Source organism: Molossus molossus, unplaced genomic scaffold, assembly GCF_014108415.1.
Source record: "Molossus molossus isolate mMolMol1 unplaced genomic scaffold, mMolMol1.p scaffold_m16_p_22, whole genome shotgun sequence".
Taxonomy (NCBI): Eukaryota; Metazoa; Chordata; class Mammalia; order Chiroptera; family Molossidae; genus Molossus; species Molossus molossus.
The window spans coordinates 25927190-25949750 of NW_023425358.1; the positions used below are offsets into that span (position 1 = coordinate 25927190).

General features: G+C 46.8%; 1 protein-coding gene across 1 annotated transcript in view; it reads right to left on the reverse strand.

Moving 5' to 3' along the window:
- The window catches only part of LOC118640030 (SV2 related protein), a 66659-nt gene that overhangs the window by 37900 nt on the left and 6198 nt on the right, over positions 1 to 22561 (reverse strand). Inside the window, exons 2-5 of the mRNA XM_036276805.1 lie at positions 13326 to 13486; positions 8337 to 8422; positions 6744 to 6842; positions 4161 to 4232 (exon numbers count right to left, since the gene is read on the reverse strand). Of these exons, the coding sequence (XP_036132698.1) occupies positions 4161 to 4232; positions 6744 to 6842; positions 8337 to 8422; positions 13326 to 13486 (418 nt within the window). The remainder of the gene's footprint in view (positions 1 to 4160; positions 4233 to 6743; positions 6843 to 8336; positions 8423 to 13325; positions 13487 to 22561) is intronic.

Here is a 22561-nt window from a genome sequence, read left to right on the forward strand (position 1 = left end):
AGGATGTCAACTGTGGAGCCAGACACACCTGCATTTTAACACTGGCATTGCCATTGATTGGCACTATGAGTTTGGCAAATGATAGAACAAATAATGGACAGTTTTGAAATGCTTCCTTTGGGTCAGGAGCTTTCTGTACAAGGGCCCATTTACTTCTAATAAGAGCCCAAAGAGAGAGAGAGAAACTATCAGTATCCCATTTACAGATGAGAAAATTAAGGCACAGCAAGGTTGAGTCCTTTGCTGAAGGTCACGCAGCCCCTACGTGGAGAAGCTGGGATTTGAACCGAAGCAGTTTGCCCTCCGAGCCCATGCTTTCTCACACTGATGCTATGTCACACTGATGCTATGCCAATATCTCCTATGTCCAAATGAGACCTTAGGCAAATACTGAAGTGAGGGTTGAGAGTCCCCAGGCGATACAGTAAGATGAAGAACTAACTCTTCAAGACAAGGTGACTTGGTACCGTCTGCACATTCCCTCTCGATACCTGGTTTCTCGGCCTTGACACCATTCACATCTGGGTCTATGGTGGGGACTCTCCTGTGGACTGTGGGATTTCAAGCAGAATGTCTGCTTCTGATGTCTACTTGCTAGATACCAGGGGCTTCCTTCCCCTCAGCTGTGACAACCCAAATCACCTGAAGACATCACTAAAGAGGGGTGGAGGGAATGTACCCCTCTTTGAGAACCACTGTTCTAGAAGGTACCGAGATGTGTTCAGAAGTCACAAGGTTCCATAGACAGCATTACTGAAAACCCACCTCTGAATCTTTTTTAAATCCAAGCTTATAGCTTTCTCCTCCGAGGCCCATCATAAACACGAGGACATCTATATTCTAGAGGACAACCCCCTGGGAACACTATGAATCACTGCCCTTGGCGGCAGGATAAACATACTCTTCCAAGCGGAGTCAGATCCTGCGTGGACTTTTCGGGTAAACAAAGACGATTCATCAGTCAAGTGAGTTGATGGTCTGGAGAGAAGGGGAGGGCAGGAAATAGACGCACGATCTGATTCTCAGCCAGCTCCTCACTCAAGAAGTGTTCACTGAGTGTCTGCTAGAGTCCAGGTGCTGTGCCAGGCGCCGGGGCCACCTCCGTGAACAAGCAGGCACCGCCCCTGTCCTGGGGACTTCACTAAACTCGCCTGTCCTGTGCCCGTGACAGACATCACTAATCAATGACAGCACTGTCCCACTGGGCCTCTGACCCCTCAAATCCATGTTCCCAACACGCCCTACTGAACGATTCAAACAGACTCAAGGGCACACAAACCCATTTGCCCTTTAGTCTGGGGAATTCGATAAATGGTAGCTGTTAATATCAGCTATTATCTAATCCAATCTGCTTCGATATAAAAAAGGAAACTGAGGTGGGGGGCTGACTTGTTTGGGCCGATTCAGGCCCCAAATCAAGGTATTTTGACTCCTTTCCCCCATGTTCCTTCAGTATTCAGCAGCTGGAGAACAGATTTTGGGGCCAGTGACACTCCTGATGACAGATGCTGGCGTTGCTGTGCACACGCACGTTTGCCTCGAGAACAGGCAGATAAAAACGTTTCAGCCAGAGACAGAGGAACGAGGGTCCACCCCCTCGCCCAGTCTGCGCAGGAAGAAGCCACGCTAAGACCTTGGAAGAACTTTGTCCTTTCGTTGTTCTACAAGCCTGAAGATTAACATCAGGTCCAGCAGTTTTTGGTTCCTTCAGCCGGTGCTCTGCTCCATGTAGAAATAGCTCTCTGTGATTTGTAAGAGGTTCTTCTCTTTCCTTCTTCCTTCCTTCATCCCTCCCTTCTTTCCTTCCTCAATTTTTCTTTTCCTTCCTTCTTCTCTTCCTCCCTCCTTCCCTTCCTCCCTCCCTCCCTCCCTTCCTCCTTCTTTCCTTCTTTCCTTCATCCCTTCCTTCCTTCCTCAGCTTTTCCTTCCTTCCTCCCTTCCTTCCTCCCTTCCTTCCTTCCTCCCTCCCTCTCTTCCTCTCCAAATCTCACTCTGCTCTATCCTCCAACCAGAACATCACTGAAGCAGTGACCCACGCCCTCCAGAAACAGGAAGTGGGTGGGAGGGTGACGGGGGCAGAGTCTAGAAAGCTACCCCCTGAAGACCACAGGAGTCCAGCTTCTATTCCCTCCAGGAGGCCTGGAGAGGTCTTTCCACGTAACCTCTCCAGCCCCTAAAGCCACCCAGGGTCCTCTGGCTACGATGGCTGCAGCTAGTTTCCCAAGTTTGCTGCCTCCGGCCCCGCCTGCCACAGCCACTTCCCCGAGGTTTATTAGTGTTTATTAGTCAACGCCTCCCAGGTATCTGCTGGGCCACGTGCTTTCTGTCCAGTCACGGAAGGAGGGGCTACAGCCGGAGTCTACTTCCTGTACATCACTGTCCAAACATTCATTCATTTGTGGAGCCAACGTACGGTTACTGAGCACCTACAGATTCAAGCCACTGGCATCACGGTTAACGGTCTAGGGTGAGTGAGACCCGGCTCTGTGACACACAAACCGAGTGGCCTTGGGCAAGCTGCCCACGCTCTGTGCCTCAGTTTCCACTGCTGTGAGATCAGAGTGAAAACAGTACCTACTTCAGTGGTTGTTATGGCGGTGGGGTGAGCAAATGCAGGAATCATGCACGTACAGTGCCTGCCCCTCGAGGCACCGTTTTATTTGCAGTCCATGGCCTGCGGGTTGTAACGGACCTCGTCTGTTACCTCCCCGGCAGCCACGTGTCCCTTCCCCCATCCTGACAAAATTCCGAGTGTGTCTAGATCTCTACCCCAGTCCTAATCCCAGGAGTAGATTTTTATTAGTCTAAGCCAGTAGTTCTCCAAGTGCGGTCCTGGACCAGCAGTATCAGCATCACCTGGGAACGTGTTAGAAATGCTATTACAGTCATCCCTCGCCATTTCGTGCTTCGACATCTGCGGCTTCACTCTACCATGGTTTTGTCAAATATATTCATTAAAATGTTGATGGAGACAGTGAAAATGATACAGTGCGCGCTCGGTTGTCTGAGTCAATTATACACCCCTGTATTACAATTAAAGTTAAAATTACTGCACGTATGGACTGCAGGCCTATGTATTCGAGCACCCCAGGAATCCTTCAATGTCAGGTACAACCGCTAGAGTCTGGAACGGATTAACCGCAATAAATGAGGGCCAACTGTATGGCAAAGCCAGCTCACGTGGCTCCTGTACCTGGCGATTCACACCCATGGCCTCAATTAACCCTCCAATATAGATGCTGTTATTTCTTCTTTATACAGATATGGAGATTGATGCTCAGAGAGGTCAACTTACTTGCCCAAGGTCACACAGCCAGGAGTGGCAGAGTCAGGACTGAACCCAGGTCCACTTCAGAACTCAAGCACATAACCACTACACTGCCCTGCCTCTGGAGAAACTGCAGGCCGGTGAGCAGAGGCCACGGAAGAGACGAAGAAAGCCAGGATCTATAAAGCTCTCTTCTCCCCTAAGGCCTAGGTTTATCATTGGAAGGACTGTAGCTTCCCGCAACGAAAGAACCAAACAGCCCAAGTCCGGTCCAGCAAAACAAGAGCTACTAAAATACAAAGGAGACCATCAGAGCCATGAAGTAACAAAAGGGTAAGCCCTCGATACAATTCCAGACCTGTCCATTCCCTTCTAGTTTGCAAATCCCTTTCATGTCATCTCTGAGGCTGGGCTTCCCCCAAGACAGACGCTGAGACGAGAATACTAGGGCACGTCGTTGTTGTTTTCTGGGTGGTAGTCCTAGGAGGGGTGGGGAAGGAGGACAGTTCAGGGTGCCTTACTGAGCAGGTTGCCCTGGTGGCCCCAGAGCTCAGTCCTGCTGGGACTGAGACATGATCCACTTTAGGGCAAGAAAGCTGATGTCTTTCTCTGCCAACCCTTGACTTCCCCCAGCCTGGTGTGAATGGTGAGCACCAAGGGGATCCCATGGGGGCCGACAGCATCTTCTATACTGTGAAATGCACATGCCGGAGCCCCCAGGGAGTGTGTGATTTCAAGAATCCACAGTGGCCTCAGAGCAATGTCTTCTCACAGCCCGGCCTCATAGCCCCTAAGTAGGCTTCCCACGTGCTCAAGCAGCGTAAGTTTTCTACTTGTCGCCATTATCATGGCAGCAACTTAGAGGACGTGCACTTAGGAGAGGTCGCCTTACTGTTTTCCTGCCGTACTGGTCCGAGATGTTTCCCCAGAGGGTGGAGCTGGACATCATGCCGACAAAGACCACCTGTGGGTAGAAAGAGGGATCCTGTTAGACCAGGACACGGAATATAGCAGAGAAAAGGAACAACAGATTGAACCTGTGACGTCACACCCTAGTAATAATAAGGAGCCAACATTCATTGAGATCCTGCTAAGGTGAAAACACCATGCTCTGTGCTTTATGCTACTGTTGAAACTGTACAACAATCCTAGAGGGTGGGTGCAGTTACTGTCCCCATTTTACAGATGGGGAAGCTGAGACTCAGAGAGGGAGGTCACTTGGCCAGGGTCACACATCTGTAAGTGGTGCAGCCTGGGCTGGAAGCAGGCCGAACTCCAGAGGTCGCATTTGACTGACTTCTAGCCATTCCAGAGACATAGCTCGTCCTGTTGCTAAGAAAATATCAAAGGTTGCAAGATAGAGTTTGGAGAGTATGAAAACAGGACACAGGAGGTGGGGATGGGGGCTGTAACCCATTAGGAAGAGACTGTGTGCCAGGCAAAGTCACTGTTACATTGCTAATCCTTGAACGGAGCTAATGAGGTTGGAATCATCATACCCGTTTTCTAGATGGGGAGTCTGAGGTTCAGAGGGTTAAGAAACCTGCTCAGGCCCAGCTGGTGTGGCTCAGTGGTTGAGTGTCGACCCATGCACCAAGAGGTCACCAGTTTGATTCCCGATCAGGGCACATGCCCAGGCTGTGGGCCCAATCCCCAGTGGGGGGCATGCAGGAGGCGGCCAATCGATGTTCTCTCTCATCGATGTTTCTATCTCTCTTTCCCTCTCCCTTCCTCTCTCTCTAAAATTTTTTTTAAAAGCCCTGGCCAGTTTGGCTCAACAGTTAGAGCGTTGGTCCGCGGACCAGAGAGACCCGAGTTCGGTTCCCACTAAGGGCACGTACCTCGGTTGCAGTTTGTCCCCTGCCCCAGTTAGGGTCGTGTGGGTGGTGACCACTCGATGTGTCTCTCTCTCTCTTCCTCTCTCTCTCCCTCCTGCTCTATCTGAAGATGAATGTAAAAATGTCCTCGGGTGAGGATTAAATAAATAAATAATTTAAATTAAAAAAAAAAAAAAAGAGAGAGAGAGACTTGCTCAGTATCCCAGGGAGAAGAGGGTGCAGCGGGTCTCCAATCCAGGCAGGCTCTCTAGAACTTTCAACACCGCGCTAGACGCTTTATACACACATCTCACCTGATGCTCACAGCAGCCCTACAAGGGGGCCGCTGTATTATCCCCATTTTGCAGATAAAGCCACTGAGGCTCAGAGAGGTAAAAGCACTGCGTGCCCAGTGTGGTCGGACCCCAAAAGCATTCACCAGGCATGTCCTCGGGCAGTGGGCTGCAAACTAGCTACGCAGAGGCCTTCCGAGAGAGAGGCCCACGTGGCTGATTTTAAAGGAATTAATTTCCAGGCTTTTAACTTCCAGACACACTCTTTCCTGAGAACAAGTCAGAGATCGCACCTGCTCCCTGTTCCGCTGCCCCTTTCTCAACACCCTCCCCCACTTCTCCACCCCAGTCCCACCAGCACCCCCTCACACTGCATTGCTTTGAGGTTAAACCCTCAGGCTGCCTCAAAGGGACACCAATGACCCTGTGACAAATCCTTTAGTCAGCTATCCAGAGTCCAATTCCTTTTTATTATTTTTAACCAAATTGAAGGAGAGCCTAATTGTTTTGTTTTTTTTATAATGCAGGTATCTGTGCTTATGAAGCTCCTCCCACTGAGCTACACAACCTTCTTGCTAATATCAGACCAGGCCTGCTTGCTGAAGGCACTCAGGCCATTCCAGAACATTTGCCCATGGAAGACCAGCATTCTGGGAGGCCTTCCCAGTGAGCAATTGATTACTCTGCCACTAGCTAGGATGTGTGACCTTTCATGAGTGACTTCACCTCTCTGTGCCTCATTTTCCTCAGCTAATCATTGTAGCTACCTCAAGAGTTGTGAGGATTAAAGAGCACAATGTATATTATGCATATATTTGTATACAAGGTAAATACTCAATAAATATTAACTTGGTGAGTATTACTATCCTCTCATTCAGCCTGGCCATTCCCCTCTTTTAGAAGGTTGCTGTTGAACTCCCCCCTAGCAAAAACTGATGGTTCTGCCTCACTCTTTTTCAAGCCTTAATTCCAGGGAGCAGCAGCTCCCTATCATTTATTGAGCATCTACTATGTGTCAGGCACTGTATTGTTTCCAATCCTCAAGTCACCCTCATGTGAGAGGTGTTGGCATCTCCTTTTTGGATGAGTGAGGTGTATAAAGTCTAAGCGATATGCCCAGGTAGCTTTCAACTTCCCAGCAGTTGAGCAGGGATGTCTGGGGCGCCCAGGGAGTTGGACCCCTGGGTGCGGTAGAGTTGGCTGCCAACGTACTGGGGACTAAAGGAAGCTGAGATCATGGCGTTTCCACGCAGAGTTTAATTCTTTTCTGCTGAGCCGTTGGCTGCAGCAGGGGGAGGGGGACACCCCACAGACCACCCCAGGACCAGAACTGTGCACAGCAGGAGAGAGCTGCCAGCTGCCTACCGAGGTCAGCAATGCCACCTGCCAGCTGGGGAGCCACCACTCACAGTGCAGCTGGGGCGCGAGGATGCTCAGGATCATCATTTCCATGGCATCGGCCATCTGCAGGGAGGAAGTAAATGTCATGAGGCCAGGATGCTGCCTAGTGCGGGGACAGCTGACCCCTGGCTCACTGACCCTCAAGAGAGCGTGTAGCAACCCCTCTGCAATGGCCTGCCGAGTGCCCCCTCCCACACATCAAAGCAGCCGAAAGTCTCTAGTAGTTGAAACGGTGTGGCACTATGCAGGAATTGACAACCAGACCTGCAACGTTCTTTTTCTAGGTATGTTTTTCCATATTTAAATACATATAGGCACTCCCCGAATGAAGTGGGAAAGAATCGTATTTCAAAAATCTGAGAAAAACATTTTTTTTTTTTTGCAGAGATAGACAAGGATCTTTTCTCTTTAGTTCAACTAAAGACTAGTTTGTCTTTTGTTCAGAGGTTATTGTTCATGTAGAATTCTTAGTCTATTTAACAAGTGTAACTTTTTAATATATTAAAACAGCCCGGCTGGTGTGGCTCAATGGATTAGGCATCGTCCCATGGACTGAGAGGTCCGGGTTCAATTCCCAGTCAGGGCACATGCCCAGGTTGCTGGCTCCGTGCCCAGTGGGGGTCGCGCCGAAGGCAGATGATCGATGTTTCTCTCTCACACGGGTGTTTCTATCTCTCTGTCTCCCTAACTCTCTCTAAAAAATCAATAAAAACGTATTTTAAAATATTTATATATTAAAACATACTAGGAAGCCCCAATAATTAAACATCCTCTACGAGACTAGATAAAACAATGGGACAGAAATGAGGATCCAGAAGCAGACCCATGTCGGTTTGGCTCAGCGGTTAGAATTGGCCTGAGGACCAAAGAGTCTCAGGTTCCATTCCGGTCAAGGGCACGTACCTCAGTTGCGGTTCGTCCTGGCCCTGGTCGGGGTTGTGCAGGAAGCAACCGATCGACTTGTCTTTCTCACATCAATGTTTCTCTCTCTCTCTCTCCCCCTCCCACTCTATCTCAAGATAATGGAAAAATATCCTGGGGTGAGGATTTTAAAAAAAATGAGTGGGAAAATTGAAGATCTATTTGGAAAAGCATTTAGTTAGGTCACCCTCTTGCACCCCCCAAAATCAATTTTAGTCATGTTAATGGTCTAGGTGCGTCATTTGCAATAGGAAGGTGAGGGGATTTTAACAAGAGATCATGAGCCTCGTGAAGCAAAGGGCTCATTTAATCTGTGCATGTTTTTCTAGGGTGAGCTCCACAGATGACTTCATAATCTCACAGAAGCCTGAGCCCCAAAGGATTGAGAAGCATTTAATTAGCTAGAAGCTTCAACTCCTCCTTGAGGGCAATTGTCAACATTACCCAACCCCCCCCCCCAAAGTACTGACCTTCATTGCCACTTGGGTCACTCAACATAAACCTTATTGACTCAAGCCAAGGCTCTCTGTGGGAAGAACAGTGTCCTTCCTTATAGATCATGGAAACCCAGGGGAGCAACCTAAGCAAGGGTTTCTTGGAGACTGAATGTGAGGTCACTGCCCCAGAAATACTTGCCCAGGCCAAGCCGGTGAGAACAGACAGCTTCCATTGAAATTTGCCAAACCCAATGGCTTCCACCGCATCTTCCACCATGAAAGTATCTGGGAAGGAGAAAGGGGGAGGGGAGGATGGAGTCAGGGCATCTTATAGTTGTCCTAGAGTGGGGTGTTCAGGGGGTCCCCAGCCAAGCTCTTTAAAGGCAGCACATGCTGCTTCTAGAATTTATCTCAGAAAAACAACCCTACAAGTGTGAAAAGACACCTCGCTACGGAAATCCACTGTAACATTGTCTACAAAAGGAAAAACTGGTAAACAGAATGTCTATCCATGGGGGTTGGTTAAATAAATGACATATAATTTTATATAAAGGTTTATATATCCACGTTATGAAATTTGACCCAACTGTTAAAAAATAATGTGCTGGCCCATCCGGTGTGGCTCAGTGGTTGAGCGTCGGCCCATGCACCCAGAGGTCGCTGGTTTGATTCCCGGTCAGGGCACATGCCCCGGTTGTGGGCCTGATCCTCGGCGGGGGGGCGGGGAGGGGCATGCAGGAGGCGGCCAGTCGATGTTCTCTCTCAATCTCTTCCTCCCTCTTCTTTCCTCTCTCTCTAAAAATCAATAAAAAAAAAAATTTAAAAAGAATGTACTGATGTAGAAAGATGCACACAATATATTATTCATTTTTAAAAACAAAGCAAGATGGAAAACAAAATATTTAGTATGGTTCTCTTCTTGGAAATGGATGCATGTGTGTGTATATGTATATGTATATGTATATGTATATGTATATGTATATGTGAATATGCATGGAATGTATATAGAACTTTACATTATGGTTTTACTTTTGTTGTCTTTGGAGGGAGGAAGGGAGACATCATTTGAGACTTTAGCTTTCTCCCTTTTACAATGTATTACTGCCACAGTCGGGAAAAAATACTTCGTAAAAGTAGAATTTCATCAGCTGCAAAAGATATCCACACTATTGTTACATGACAGACAACTAGTGGAGAGGCACCTACCATAAGAACTGTCTTTGGGATAAAATCAGACATGCGTGTGTGAGCAGGTGCCACGCAGGGGAAGTAAGACTGAGTGGCCACAGGATCATCTTTGAGGCCAGCGCTCACTTACCTACTTTGTACATTTCTATAATGTCTGGATGCTTTCCAAATAAACACATTATTTGTATGCTCAAAAAAATGACATAATTTGTAATCTAACAAGTCTTTTGAAAAAGACTAAAAGGCTAAGTACAATGTGCTGTGGAGGGCTGTATCCTGCAACAATAATGCTAAAAAAAACTGGCGAAACTCGAAAAAAGTGTGGGTTTTAGTGAAAAGGATTGCACCAGAGTTTATCTTAGTTGTGACAAATGTACCGTGGTTAGGTGTGATGTTAACATGAGGCCAAACTGCATGAAGGGTGTAAGGGAATTTTTGGTAGTATCCTTGCAACTTTTCTCTAAATTTATAATGACTCCAATATAAAAAGTTAATTAGCCCTGGCCAGTTTTGCTCAGTGGTTAGAGCGTCGGACTGCAGTCCAGAGAGACCCAGGTTCGGTTCCCGCTAAGGGTATGCACCTTGGTTGCAGTTTGTCCCTGGCCCTGGTTGGGTTGTGCGGGTGGCGACCACTCGATGTGTCCCTTTCACGTCAATGTTTCTCTCTGTCTCTCTCTTCCTCTCTCCCTCCCACTCTATCTGAACAAAAAACAAAAAAATGTCCTCGGGTGAGGATAAAAAAAAAAAAAAAAGTTAATTAAACAATAAAAACACTGCCCAGCTGGCGTGGTTCAGTGTATGGACTGAGAGGTCCTGTTTGATTCTCAGTCAAGAGCACATGCCGAGTTTCAGGCTCAGTATCTGGTGGGGGGTGTGAGGAGGCAGTCAGTTGATGTTTCTCTCTCTCATCGGTGTTTCTGACTCTCTCTCCCTTCCTCTTTCTCTAAAACATTAATAAAGCATATTTTGTAAAAAGCAATAAAAATACTAAAGGAGCATCTGGCGGCCCGTCTGTGGGCTGCTTCTCAGGGTCTCAGCAGTGCCTGCTGGCAGTTGCTAGCTGTTTGGATGCTCAATCATGGGCCTCTAATGTCAACCATAATGTTATCCAGAAGTGTGAGCTGGTCTTCATCACACCAGCAGGTGTCTGTGTTTTTCTAGCAAAAATATTGAGGAGAGCCCGGCCAGTGTGGCTCAGTGGTTGAGCGTCGACCCATGCACCAAGAGGTCGTGGGTTCGATTCCCAGTCAGGGCACATGCCCAGGTTGTGGGCCCGATCCCCAGTGGGGGGGGGGTGTCCAGTTGATGTTCTCTCTCATCAATGTTTCTCTCTCTCTCCCTCTCCCTTCCTCTCTCTTTAAAATCAATAAAAGAAAAACAAATTTTATTTTAATATTGAGGAGAAAGCAGAGGGAGCCCGACCACATCATCAGTAACATGAAGAGTGGTAAGGACATACCCGTGCACTGTTGAGTGTTCGCCACGCACCAGGCACTGTGCTGAGAGCTTGACGTGCATTATCTCATTTAGTCCCCGTCACAACCATTCGTTAAGGCCGGGTCTTAGCCCCATTTACAGAGGAGGAAATGGACATTCCCAGTGGCACACAGCTGGCACACTGCACATCTGGGAGTTGAGCCCAGACCAGCCTGACAGTAAAGCCGCTGCTCCTAACCGCTGCCTCTCCTCTCCCTAGTCATTGCCTCCTTAGCTCTGCCCACCGCAGCCTTGGGTTCAAGTCATTAATCCTCTCTCCTATTGGCAATCTGGGGCCTTTCAGGGATGCATGGAATGCTTTCAGCCATCAGCATCACGTGACGAAGGGAGACACACCACAGCACTGCCTCAGGTCTCTTTGTTGGACCAGCTCTACTCAGAGGCAGCACAAGGTCATGAGTAAGAATGTGGATACCAAGATCAGATCACCTGGGTAAATCTAGCTTGGTTACTTTTTGCTGTGTGATCCTGGGCAAGATATTTAACCTTTCTGTGCTTCAGTTTTCTCTTCTGCAAAATGGGGAAGAGGATTGTGATAGTTCCAATTACAAATGTTGTAAAGATTAAATGAGTAATATGCATAAAATGCCTACAACAGTGCCTGGCACAGAGTAAATCCTCAGCTAGTGTCAGCTGTTCCCATCACAATATCATCATCACCACCTCCACCACCATCATCATGATTATCATAATCATCACCTTCATCACAACCATCCTCATTACTGTCATCATCACCATCATCATTACATTATCATCACCATCACCACCACCACCACCACCATCATCACCAATATCATCACTATCATCATCACCATCACCAACACTATCATCATGATTATCATAATCATCACCTTCATCACAACCATCCTCATTACTGTCACCATCATCACCAGTCATTACATTATCATTACCACCACCACCACCATTCATCACCACCACCACCACCATTATCATCACTATCATAATCATCACCATCACACCACCATCATCATCACCACTTCATTAATACACTATCATCATCATCACCACCACCACTGTCATCACCATCATCACTATCATCATCATCATCACCACCACCACTGTCATCACCATCATCATCATCATCACTATCATCATCATCACCACCACCACTGTCATCACTGTCATCATCATCACTACCACCACCACCATCATCACCATCATCATCATCATCACTGTCATCATCATCACCACCACCACTGTCATCACCATCATCACCACCACCACTGTCATCACCATCATCATCATCACTATCATCATCATCACCACCACCACTGTCAACACCATCATCACCATCATCACCACCACCACTGTCATCACCATCATCACCATCATCACCACCACCACTGTCATCACCATCATCACCACCACCACTGTCATCACCATCATCACCATCATCACCACCACCACTGTCATCACCATCATCACCACCACCATTGTCATCACCATCATCACCACCACCACCGTCATCACCATCATCATCATCATCACTGTCATCATCATCACCACCACCACTGTCATCACCATCATCACCATCATCACCACCACCACTGTCATCACCATCATCACCATCATCACCACCACCACTGTCATCACCATCATCACCACCACCATTGTCATCACCATCATCACCATCATCACCACCACCACCGTCATCACCATCATCATCATCATCACTGTCATCATCATCACCACCACCACTGTCATCACCATCATCACCATCATCACCACCACCACTGTCATCACCATCATCACCATCATCACCACCACCACCGTCATCACCATCATCATCATCATCACTGTCACCATCATCACCACCACCACTGTCATCACCATCATCACCATCATCACCACCACCACTGTCATCACCATCATCACCACCACCACTGTCATCACCATCATCACCACCACCATTGTCATCACCATCATCACCATCATCACCACCACCACTGTCATCACCATCATCACCACCACCATTGTCATCACCATCATCATCATCATCACCACCACCACTGTCATCACCATCATCACCACCACCATTGTCATCACCATCATCACCATCATCACCACCACCACTGTCATCACCATCATCACCACCACCACTGTCATCACCATCATCACCACCACCACTGTCATCACCATCATCATCATCACTGTCATCATCATCACCACCACCACTGTCATCACCATCATCACCACCACCACTGTCATCACCATCATCATCATCATCATTATTGTTGTTGCACTGTCCTCTGCCAAGTGTTATGCAATGAAGCTGATGGCAGGGATTGTGATGTAACCTTGCCTGCTGAAGTAAGCCATGTCGGTTCAGCTCCCCTTCCAGTATCAGCCCTGGGCCCTCTGGGCCCTCCTTCTTGCCCCTTCATGAGATCCCTCTGAGAGTGGCACTTGGGGAGGGAACCCTGGCATCTCAGAGCCCCTGACTGTGGCCTGGGCTGATGCCTCAAATGCAAGGCCCCCTCACCGTCAGTGGGATTGGCAAACTCCTTGGGCACAGCTGCCCCATCGTCTAGCTCGACCGCCTGTAGGCCCGTGCGGACCCCTTCAATCTGGACCTCATGTTCTCCCGAAGCCGTGTCATCCTCTGACCTTGCACTCTCGCCCGTGCGACGAAATTTCACCACCCTAGAGGACAGAGCAAATCTGGTCATGAAGGCTAGAACTCCCCCTCAACAGCCTTGCTACACAGCTCTTGTGCCCAAGACAGGTAAAAGGCTTTTGCATGGTCAGGGGAGTTGAATGGGTAGGAGGTTGGCATTTCTATTGAGTTGGACTGTAGGGGAGACAACTTCAAAAGGTGTGTATGAGGGCTGCCACGTACAGTTGTATAGGTTGGGCACTGCACAACTCCAAAGGACTGTATTCACATGGCAGACTATGGGAATGAGGATATCTTTGTTCTAGACTTGAATACTGTTTGGAAGCATGTATGTTTCAGAATTTAGACTCATCCCTCTATAACAGAGATAATTTGGTCACCTAAAGGGTACATTATGTCCACAAAAAGTTGTCTAAATGGTATTTTTTAGGTGGATGCCATTTTTGTTTTAAATTAAAAGAATTCACATAAAAAGCAAGACTTCTGATGTCTCTTAAAATGTAGGATATCTGACCATCTGGGGCAGTTTTTCCTCTAAGTCTAAAGGAATAGCATGGCTACATCTGGCCAATGTTGTCCCTGTAGATTGGACAACGCTGCAACCCACTGAGTAAGGGGTGGTGTGAAATGGGTTCCAGAAAGAGACTCTTTGACCCTAAGAAGCAACCCCAAAATAAAAACATAAACAGTCCCCCCAAGGTACTTGCACAAGATAAAAACATAGGTAAGCATCAGGCAGAGGAAGGACATGAACATTTATGCACATTATCACTTCACTTTCAGAAATGAAGGAAAGATCCATGGATCACCCTCAACTCTGAGGGTAACATCAGAGAAGGAAATGACTACGTGGCCGGATAATTTTCCTTGACTACTGTTCTTATCACATCCTCTTTTCAAGGACTGTCCAGGGCTCCATACTTCTTTCTGTGACTAGTAGCAACCACTGCAACCTTTTTGTTTTGTTTTTTTATCCTCACCTGAGGACATTTTTTCATTTTTTTTGTTCAGGTAGAGTGGGAGGGAGAGAGAGGAACAGAGAGAGAGAGAGAGAAACATCGATGTGAAAGGAACACATCGAGTGGCTGCCACCCGCACGACTGACCAGGGCTGGGGACAAACTGCAACCGAGGTACACGCCCTTAGCGGGAACCAAACCCGGGTCTCTCAGGACCGCAGGCCGACGCTCTAACCGCTGAGCCAAACCGGCCAGGGCAACTGCAACCTTTTTGGAAGGTAATTTGTGATGTAAAACACTGCCCTGGCCGGTTTTGCTCAGTGGTTAGAGCTTTGGCCCGTGGACCAGAGAGTCCAGGGTTCAGTTCCCGCTAAGGGCACGTGCCTCGGTTGCAGTTTGTTCCCGGTCCTACGGGTGGCGACCTGGTTGGGGTCCTGTGGGGTCTCTCTCATATTGATGTTTTTCTCTCTCTCTCTTCCTCCCTCTCTCCCTCCCACCTGTCTGAAGATAAATGCAAAAATGTCCTCGGGTGAGGGGAAAAAAAAGTAAAACGCTAAGTGTGCCCACCTAGAATGGTCATGCTGGCAATTCACTGTAGGGATAGACACAGGTTGGCAGTGATTTACCACACAAATAACAGCTGGTATAGATTATTAGCGTGCCATGGGTCAGGTCCAGGGTTTGCTCTTCACATTGATTATCTTATTTAACTTTCACGTTCACTATCCGGTGTTCCAGATGAGGACACTCAAGCACAGAAGGGCTGGGAGCTGTCCAAGGTCACACAGAGGGTGTCTAAGTCAGACGTGGGCAAAGCCACCTGATTTCCCACAGTCCTCACTCCCAGCCACTCTGTTGGTGCTCTTCTCTGAAGCTTGTAGGCTGTTTGCAGCTTTGCATTTGATAATTATTAACTAAGTGTGGTGTCTTAACAAAACTAGGAACAATCATCGGGAGAGGAATAATGCTAGAGATTATGGCATATCCAATTCAGAAAAAAGAATTTTTTTTAATGTTTTCAGTTGATCTGTATCACAATAACCAGACAGAAACAATCCAAGTGTCCATCAGTGGATGAATGGGTGAACGAATGAACCAAGTGTGGTCTATCCATAAATGGAATATTATTCTGCCTTAAAAAGGAAGGAAATTCTGACAAATACTACAACATGGATGAACTTTGAAGACATTACGCTGAGTGAAATAAACTGAACACAAAATGACAAATATTGTCCACCTACACAAAAGGGCCAAAAATGGTCAAATTCACAGAGATGGAAAGTAGGTGCTGGAGGGAGGAGAGGATGGGGAGTTGGTATTTAATGGGTATAGAATCTCAGTTGGGGAAGATGAAAAAGTTATGGAGATGAATAGCGGTGATGGTTGCACAACAATGTGAATGTACCTAATGTACATTCACTTAAATCCACTTAAAATGATCAAAATGGTAAATTTTATGTTATGTATATTTTACCACAATATACGCACAGACATGAAACATGCACACAAGTTGATCTGTAAGAGCCAATAGAAAAAAAATTGTTGGGGCTCTTCATTAAATATGTTAGAATAAGATCCCATGATCTAGGTCCTTGCTATGGAGACTTATGTGTGGTCTCAAACCAGAGGCCTGGCATCCCCTTAGGGCTTATAAGAAATGCAGGCCCTGACCCAGACCTACTAAATCAGCATCTGCATTTTAACCAGGCCCCCAGGCAACGTGTGCAGGTTTAAGTCTGAGTGTGCTGCTGTAGATTATTTATGCTTCCACAGCTTGGACCTTCTGGAAGGATACATAAGAGCCGAGATCTGGTTGCTTCTGGGAAGGAAGACTGGGTAGAAATGGGGTGTTTTGAGGAAAAGGAAGTATTCTTTGCTCTCTATTTTGGAGCCTTCTGTGATTTTTTGTGATTTTTAACCTGGGCGTCTATACTTTAATAATAAACCCACATAAACAACAGCGACTAGGTGCAGAGTTCTTGCTGATCAGGCAGCATCTGCTAAGCATGTTACCTCTGTGAAACAGGGACCATGACCAGCTTGCAGGACCTTCCCGTAGATTAACTGAGCTTGGTGAACTGGCGACCGTGGGCATTGAGTCAATATTAGTTTCCCTCCCGCCCGCCTTCCCTCAAGCCACCTTTCTGCGCTGAGCACGGAGGACATTGACCTTCGTGGAATGTGACTTTGAGAAAGTGGCTCAGCTCCCTGCAGTTTTAAACCAGGACCTGCCCACACTCCTTCCCTGGCAAACCCCAAGAAGCCAGGGCACCTTTGTTCATGAACCCTTGTTTTAAGACAGACATAAAAGGAGACCTTTGACATTAAATTAGATTCTGAAGGCCCGGCTACATTTTGAATGGGTCGGGTTTCTAAAAACATGTATCAACTACACAGGCCAAGAGTTCTAAGGGAAAAAGAAAGAACTATGAAAGGAAATAGCTGTGGCATATGTTAAGTACACGAGGGCTTCCACACAGGCTGGCTGACAACTCCGTGAATTTTGTGGGGTATAGATAGCATATAATTCACCAAAATAGCTGGGAACATTTATTTTGCATAATTTTGCTATTTAAAGGAGAGGCAGGCTTGAGGAAATAGCTGTCGATGTAAAGATCTTGTTTGTACCCACAGGAAGTTCATTCAACTCTACCTTCAGTTAGGGTCTGAGACTTGACTAGGGTATTTTAGATAAGAAAGTGGTTTTGTTTTTTGTTTTTTTGTGTTTTCTCTCTCTCTTCATCTGAATTTCTGGACTTCTATTCCCTGAGTTCATGAATCTATCAGACTGAAAAGGAAGCTTACACCTAATTGTGATTATCTCAGGGTGCCATTTAAAGTCTCGCGTGAGGGGAGGTGGTCTGCCTTAGGAAAGAAGACAGCCCAACTCTGGCATACACATTGATCAGGGTTTCAAGCCCATGCCATTCAGTAGCTATGTGACTCTGGGTACGTTACTTTACCTGTCTGAGTGTTTCCTTCCCAGTAGACTTGAGATGAAAATCTTTATCTCACAGGGTTGCCATGGAGATGAAAGGAGTCAACAAAGAGGAAGCATCATGCAGAGCTTGGCACAGGCATTCATTATTTCACCAAGTGTTTACTGGGTGCTGACCAAGTATGCACTGAATGCTGGGATACAACAAGGGGCGAAATAGACTTACCTTCTGCCCTCGAGAAGTGGACGCTCTAGTTGAGGAGATGGTTAATATACAAGTAAACAAATCTGCAAATGAATGGATCTTGAGGAGGAGACAAAGATAAAGAACAACTGTAGGGAGGAGCAGTCATGATAGACTTTCCTGAGGAGGCTGAGGTCAAGAAGGGGGACAAGGAGAGTCACACGCAGATGTCGGAAGGGAGTAGAGTAGAGAGAGCAGCTAGTGCAAAGGCCCGGAGGTAGGATTAAGGAGGTCAGAGATTCAGGTTGGATCATGCAAAGCTCTGGAAACCACAGTGAGGATGTTTCATGTTATCATGAGGACAGCGGGAGGTCACTGAAAGATTTCAAATAAGGTGAGAGGGTAGAAGATGATCAGAGTTGAGTCTTGAGGCGACCACTTAGGCACATTTTTCCACCAGAAGAGGAATAGATTGTGGAGAGTGTTTTAAAATATAGATTATTTTTTAGGTATGGCAAGGCTAAGAGATGAGGAGACAAATGCCATTGAAAATACATACTCTGTTATACTCACAGGTCCCAAGAGAAGGGGGCTGTTCACACCTCGAGGGGCCATATGAGGAAGCACCAGAGTCTGCCAGGGACCGGAGGAATGAGGGGACAATGTGGACAAGAGTCCTTACTGTGGTTTCCACGGGAAGGAACAGGTGAGGCGGGGTCATTTCAGCGGGCTCTGGAGCACGGGCTGCCCCTGGTTGTCTGGTAGTTGGCAGCTTTGGGGTAACCAGGGCAGGTGGATAGTGGCTCTGGACTGGTTAGTTTCTAATGAAAAGTGCAGAGACAGCCACGTTATTTACTATTTAACCCTGGAAGGAACAGTCCCTTCATAGTCCGCAAGGCCTTAAGAGGTTAAGACATCAGAATACAAAAAAGTTCAGGCATGTAAACACAGAAAGACGTCAAGAGAGGAAGCAGGGAGAGACGGAAGAGGCTGTGTGGTCAGCCAGTGAGATGATGGTGACTTGGACTAGAGGGGTTAACAGTGATGGTTGCGGTGGTAGGGGGTGGGGGCTGAAGCTTTTATTATTCCTCCACCCCATCCCACTCTTCCACTTGGTAGAAAAAGACACCTTCACAGGGAGGTCCATCTGTGAGGCTAGTCAGCAAAGGGCCAAGTTTTAATGTGTCCACATATTTGGAGAACTCTGATGACCAGCTTCCCTCAGCTTTGTCCCAGGTACTCAGCTATGCAACAGTGTGGCTTCTTTGGACTCTGAAACCTATTGACAAACGGGGTCAGACACTGTGGATCTAGAGCAGCACGAACTGCCAAGGTCACTGAAAAATGAATTTGCTTTGCTTCCTTCAAGATAAGACGGGCGCACTCTCCAATGAGTATGATTTGGGAAGAGTCTTCTCTGGGACTGGACCTCTGCCTTTAAATATTTAGAGTTCCGGAATGTGAAAGAAGGTGCTTGTTCAACTTTGACCCTAAGAGCAGAGCTTGAACTTCTGGGTATAAGGAAGAGGAAAGCAGATTTCAACTCAGTATACGGAGCTTTCTGAAGCAGAGAAGTCCAGAGATAGGCAAGTCCAGACAGGGGAAGGGCTGCTATAGGGGGCAGTGGGCTCCCCCTCATAGAGGTGATCTAGGAAAAGCAGGCATCCACATGAGTGGACTCAGCAGTAATGATACTTCATATGCAGCAATTCAATGCCAGGGGCATGCCCAAGTGCTGTATCTATTTACTATCTTTTTTTTTTAATCTTCACCCGAGGACACTTTTGCATTTATCCTCAGATAGAGTGGGAGGGAGAGAGGGAGGAAGGAGAGAGAAAAACATCGATGTGAGAGAGACACATGTCGAGTGGTTGCCACCCACACAACCCCAACCAGGGCCGGGGACAAACTGCAACTGAGGTACGTGCCCTTAGCGGGAACCGAACCCAGGACTCTCCGGTCTGCGGGCTGATGCTCTAACCTCTGAGTCAAACCAATCAGGGCCTTACTATCTTTAAAAAATATTTTTTAATTGGTTTTTAGAGACAAAGAGAAGTGGGGGGAGAAATATTGATTTGTTATTCCACTTATTGATGCATTCATTGGTTGATTCTTGTATGTGCCCTGACCAGCAATCGAACCTACAACCTTGGTGTATCAGGACAATGCTCTAACCAACTGAGCTACCCAGCCAAGGCCTCTACTTACTATCTTATATGATCCCTTCAACAACCCTAGGAGTGAGATGGTATTAATATCCCCAGTTTATAGACAAGTAAACTGAGGCTCAGAGAGGCACACCAATTGGTCCAGGTCCCCTAGATGTTATGTTAGTGGATTAGATCCCTGGCCTGAGAGGCTCCAGCCCCCATGATCTTAACTGATGTTTCAGCTGATGTTTCTCTAACTGAATACCCCTAGGGAACCTATTAAAATGCTGGTTCCTGGCCAATCTCCACACCTAATGCCTTTTGCATCTCTGCAGAGCAGGCCTGAGTTTTCACAAGATGTTGATGGTGGCCACAGACATTTAGAAGTCAAGCTTCTGCACAGTGAAAGATACAATCATCAAAACGGAAAGGCTACCCACTGTGTGGGAGAGCATAATTGCCAATGATATATCAGATAAGGGGTTAATTTCCAATATATATAGAGTGCTCATACAACTCCACAAAAGGAAGACAAAGAACCCAATTAAAAAATGGGCAGAGGAACTAAATAGACACCTCTCCAAATGGGACATACAAATGGGTAAGAGACATGAAGAAATGCTCAACATCACTAATCATCAGAGAGATGCAAATTAAAACAACAATGAGGTATCACCTCACACCTGTCAGAATGGCCGCCATCAACAGATCATCAAACAACAAGTGTTGGCGAGGGTGTGGAGAAAAGAGGACTCTAGTACACTGCTGGTGGGAATGCAGACTGGTGCAGCCACTATGGAAAACAGTATGGTGTTACCTCAAAAAATTAAAAATTGAACTTCCATTTGACCCAGTGATCCCACTTCTAGGAATATACCGTAAGAAGCCTGAAACACCAATCAGAAAGAATATATGTACCCCCATGTTTGTAGCAGCACTATTTACAATAGCTAAGATCTGGAAACAGCCCAAGTGTCCATCAGTAGATGAATGGATAAAAAAGCAGTGGTACATATACACAATGGAGTACTATGCAGCTGTAAGAAAGAAAGATCTCTTATCCTTTGAGACTACATGGAGGGACCTGGAAAGTATCATCCTAAGTGAAACAAGCCAAACAGAGAAAGACAAGTTTCATATGATCTCACTTATTTGTGGAATATAATGAACATAACAGTCTGAGGAATGGGGTAGTCCCAGAGATGTGGAAGTGGGGTGCAGACTGATAATCCCCAGAAGAGGGGGTGGTGGGGGAGAGATAAACCACAGAACTTATATGCATGTATGCATGAACAGTGGACATGGACAACAAAGCTGGGGACAGGGCAGGGGGAGGGGGAGGGGAGAATCAGTGGGGGAAAAAGGAGAAATATCTGTAACAAAAATTAATTAATAAAAATAAAAAATAAAAAAAGAAGTCACCACCTGATGGCCTCCTGCAGAACTGGGAAGAAGGGGTGAGGGGATGAATGCAACAGCATTTACGTTCTCTTCCATTTCTGAATATCCAGAAGTCTATAGTTGGTGGAAATGTTAGTTTTCTGTGGATTTTGCTCATTTGTATTTTCCTGCCACCCTCACTGGCCCGAATAGCACTGAGCTTATTCCCTGGATAGTGGGCCCCTAGTTTATATTCCGGAAAAAAGGTAATGATCATAAATAAGTAATAGTTAACATTCATTGAGCCCTAACCATGTGCGAGTAGTCCTGCTAAGCACTGTATGAGCCTTATGCCCTTATAGTGCCATTGCTAGCCACACTTTACAGATAATGAAACTGAGGCCTGGAGAAGAAAAGTAACTTGCCCAAGGTTAACTTCTAAGATCGCAGGAAGATTGGGATTTGAATCCAGGTCTGCTTGAGTGGAGAGCCCATGACCTTAATCCTTCTGTGACATGGCCTCGGGGGAAGGGTGGATAACTTCAGGGGTGGGGGGGCAGAAGGCCTGTACTATAGCTTTCCAGGTAGTTTGCAATTTCTTCATTCACGCATTCATTCATCAGCATGCAGGCCTTCTATGTGCCACACTGAATTCTTGTCCTCATGGAGTCGATATTCTTTTACCAAAGATACACTGAGGATACAGGAAGAGGCCCAAGTTGCTGGTAGAACATGTACCAGGGTCTTGACTGGACTAAGGTCAGAGAATCGAGGCTTAGAGATCCAAAGATGCTCTGGAAATAGAGACTGAATAGTTTGTCTAAACTAGAACCCTTTAGATTGGTGGTTCTCATTGGGGTGATTTAGTTTCCCGGGGGATAATGGCAATGTCTGGAGACAGTTTTGACTGTCACAACTCAGTAGGTAGGAGGAGTGGTGGTTGTGACACCTTGTAAGTGGAGGCCAGGGATGCTGCTAAACATCCTATAATGCGTAGAACAGCCCCTTGTGACAAAGAATTATCTGGTCTAAAGTGTGAATAGTGTCAAGGTTGAGATTTAATACAACCCTGTATTAAAGACGGAAAGCGATGCTATTAATGATTACACCAGAGCAACTGCCATAGGCCAGGAGAGTACCAGACATACCCATCTAGAGAGCTTAGAATCACAGTCTTTTAAAGCTAACAATGCCCTTGAAAGTGGCCCAGGCACCTCCTTAAGTTTCAGGAAATTTAAATGAATTGCCCAAGATCACGGTGATTTATGCAGCCCTGCCATAATTCCTTTAGACAGCCTAAAGAAGAGCTTGGCTGGGGCTGTAAAGCCATTGTTTGGTCCAGCAGGCTCTGGAGCCATCCCCCTTAAGATGTAAGGCCGCCCAAGCAATGCCCCCTTTGCAAGGAGACTTTTTTCTTTGACCTCCAGACTGTTCCCTTAAATCACTGAAACTTAGCCCTTAGACTGCAGTGGTTCTCAACCTACCTAATGT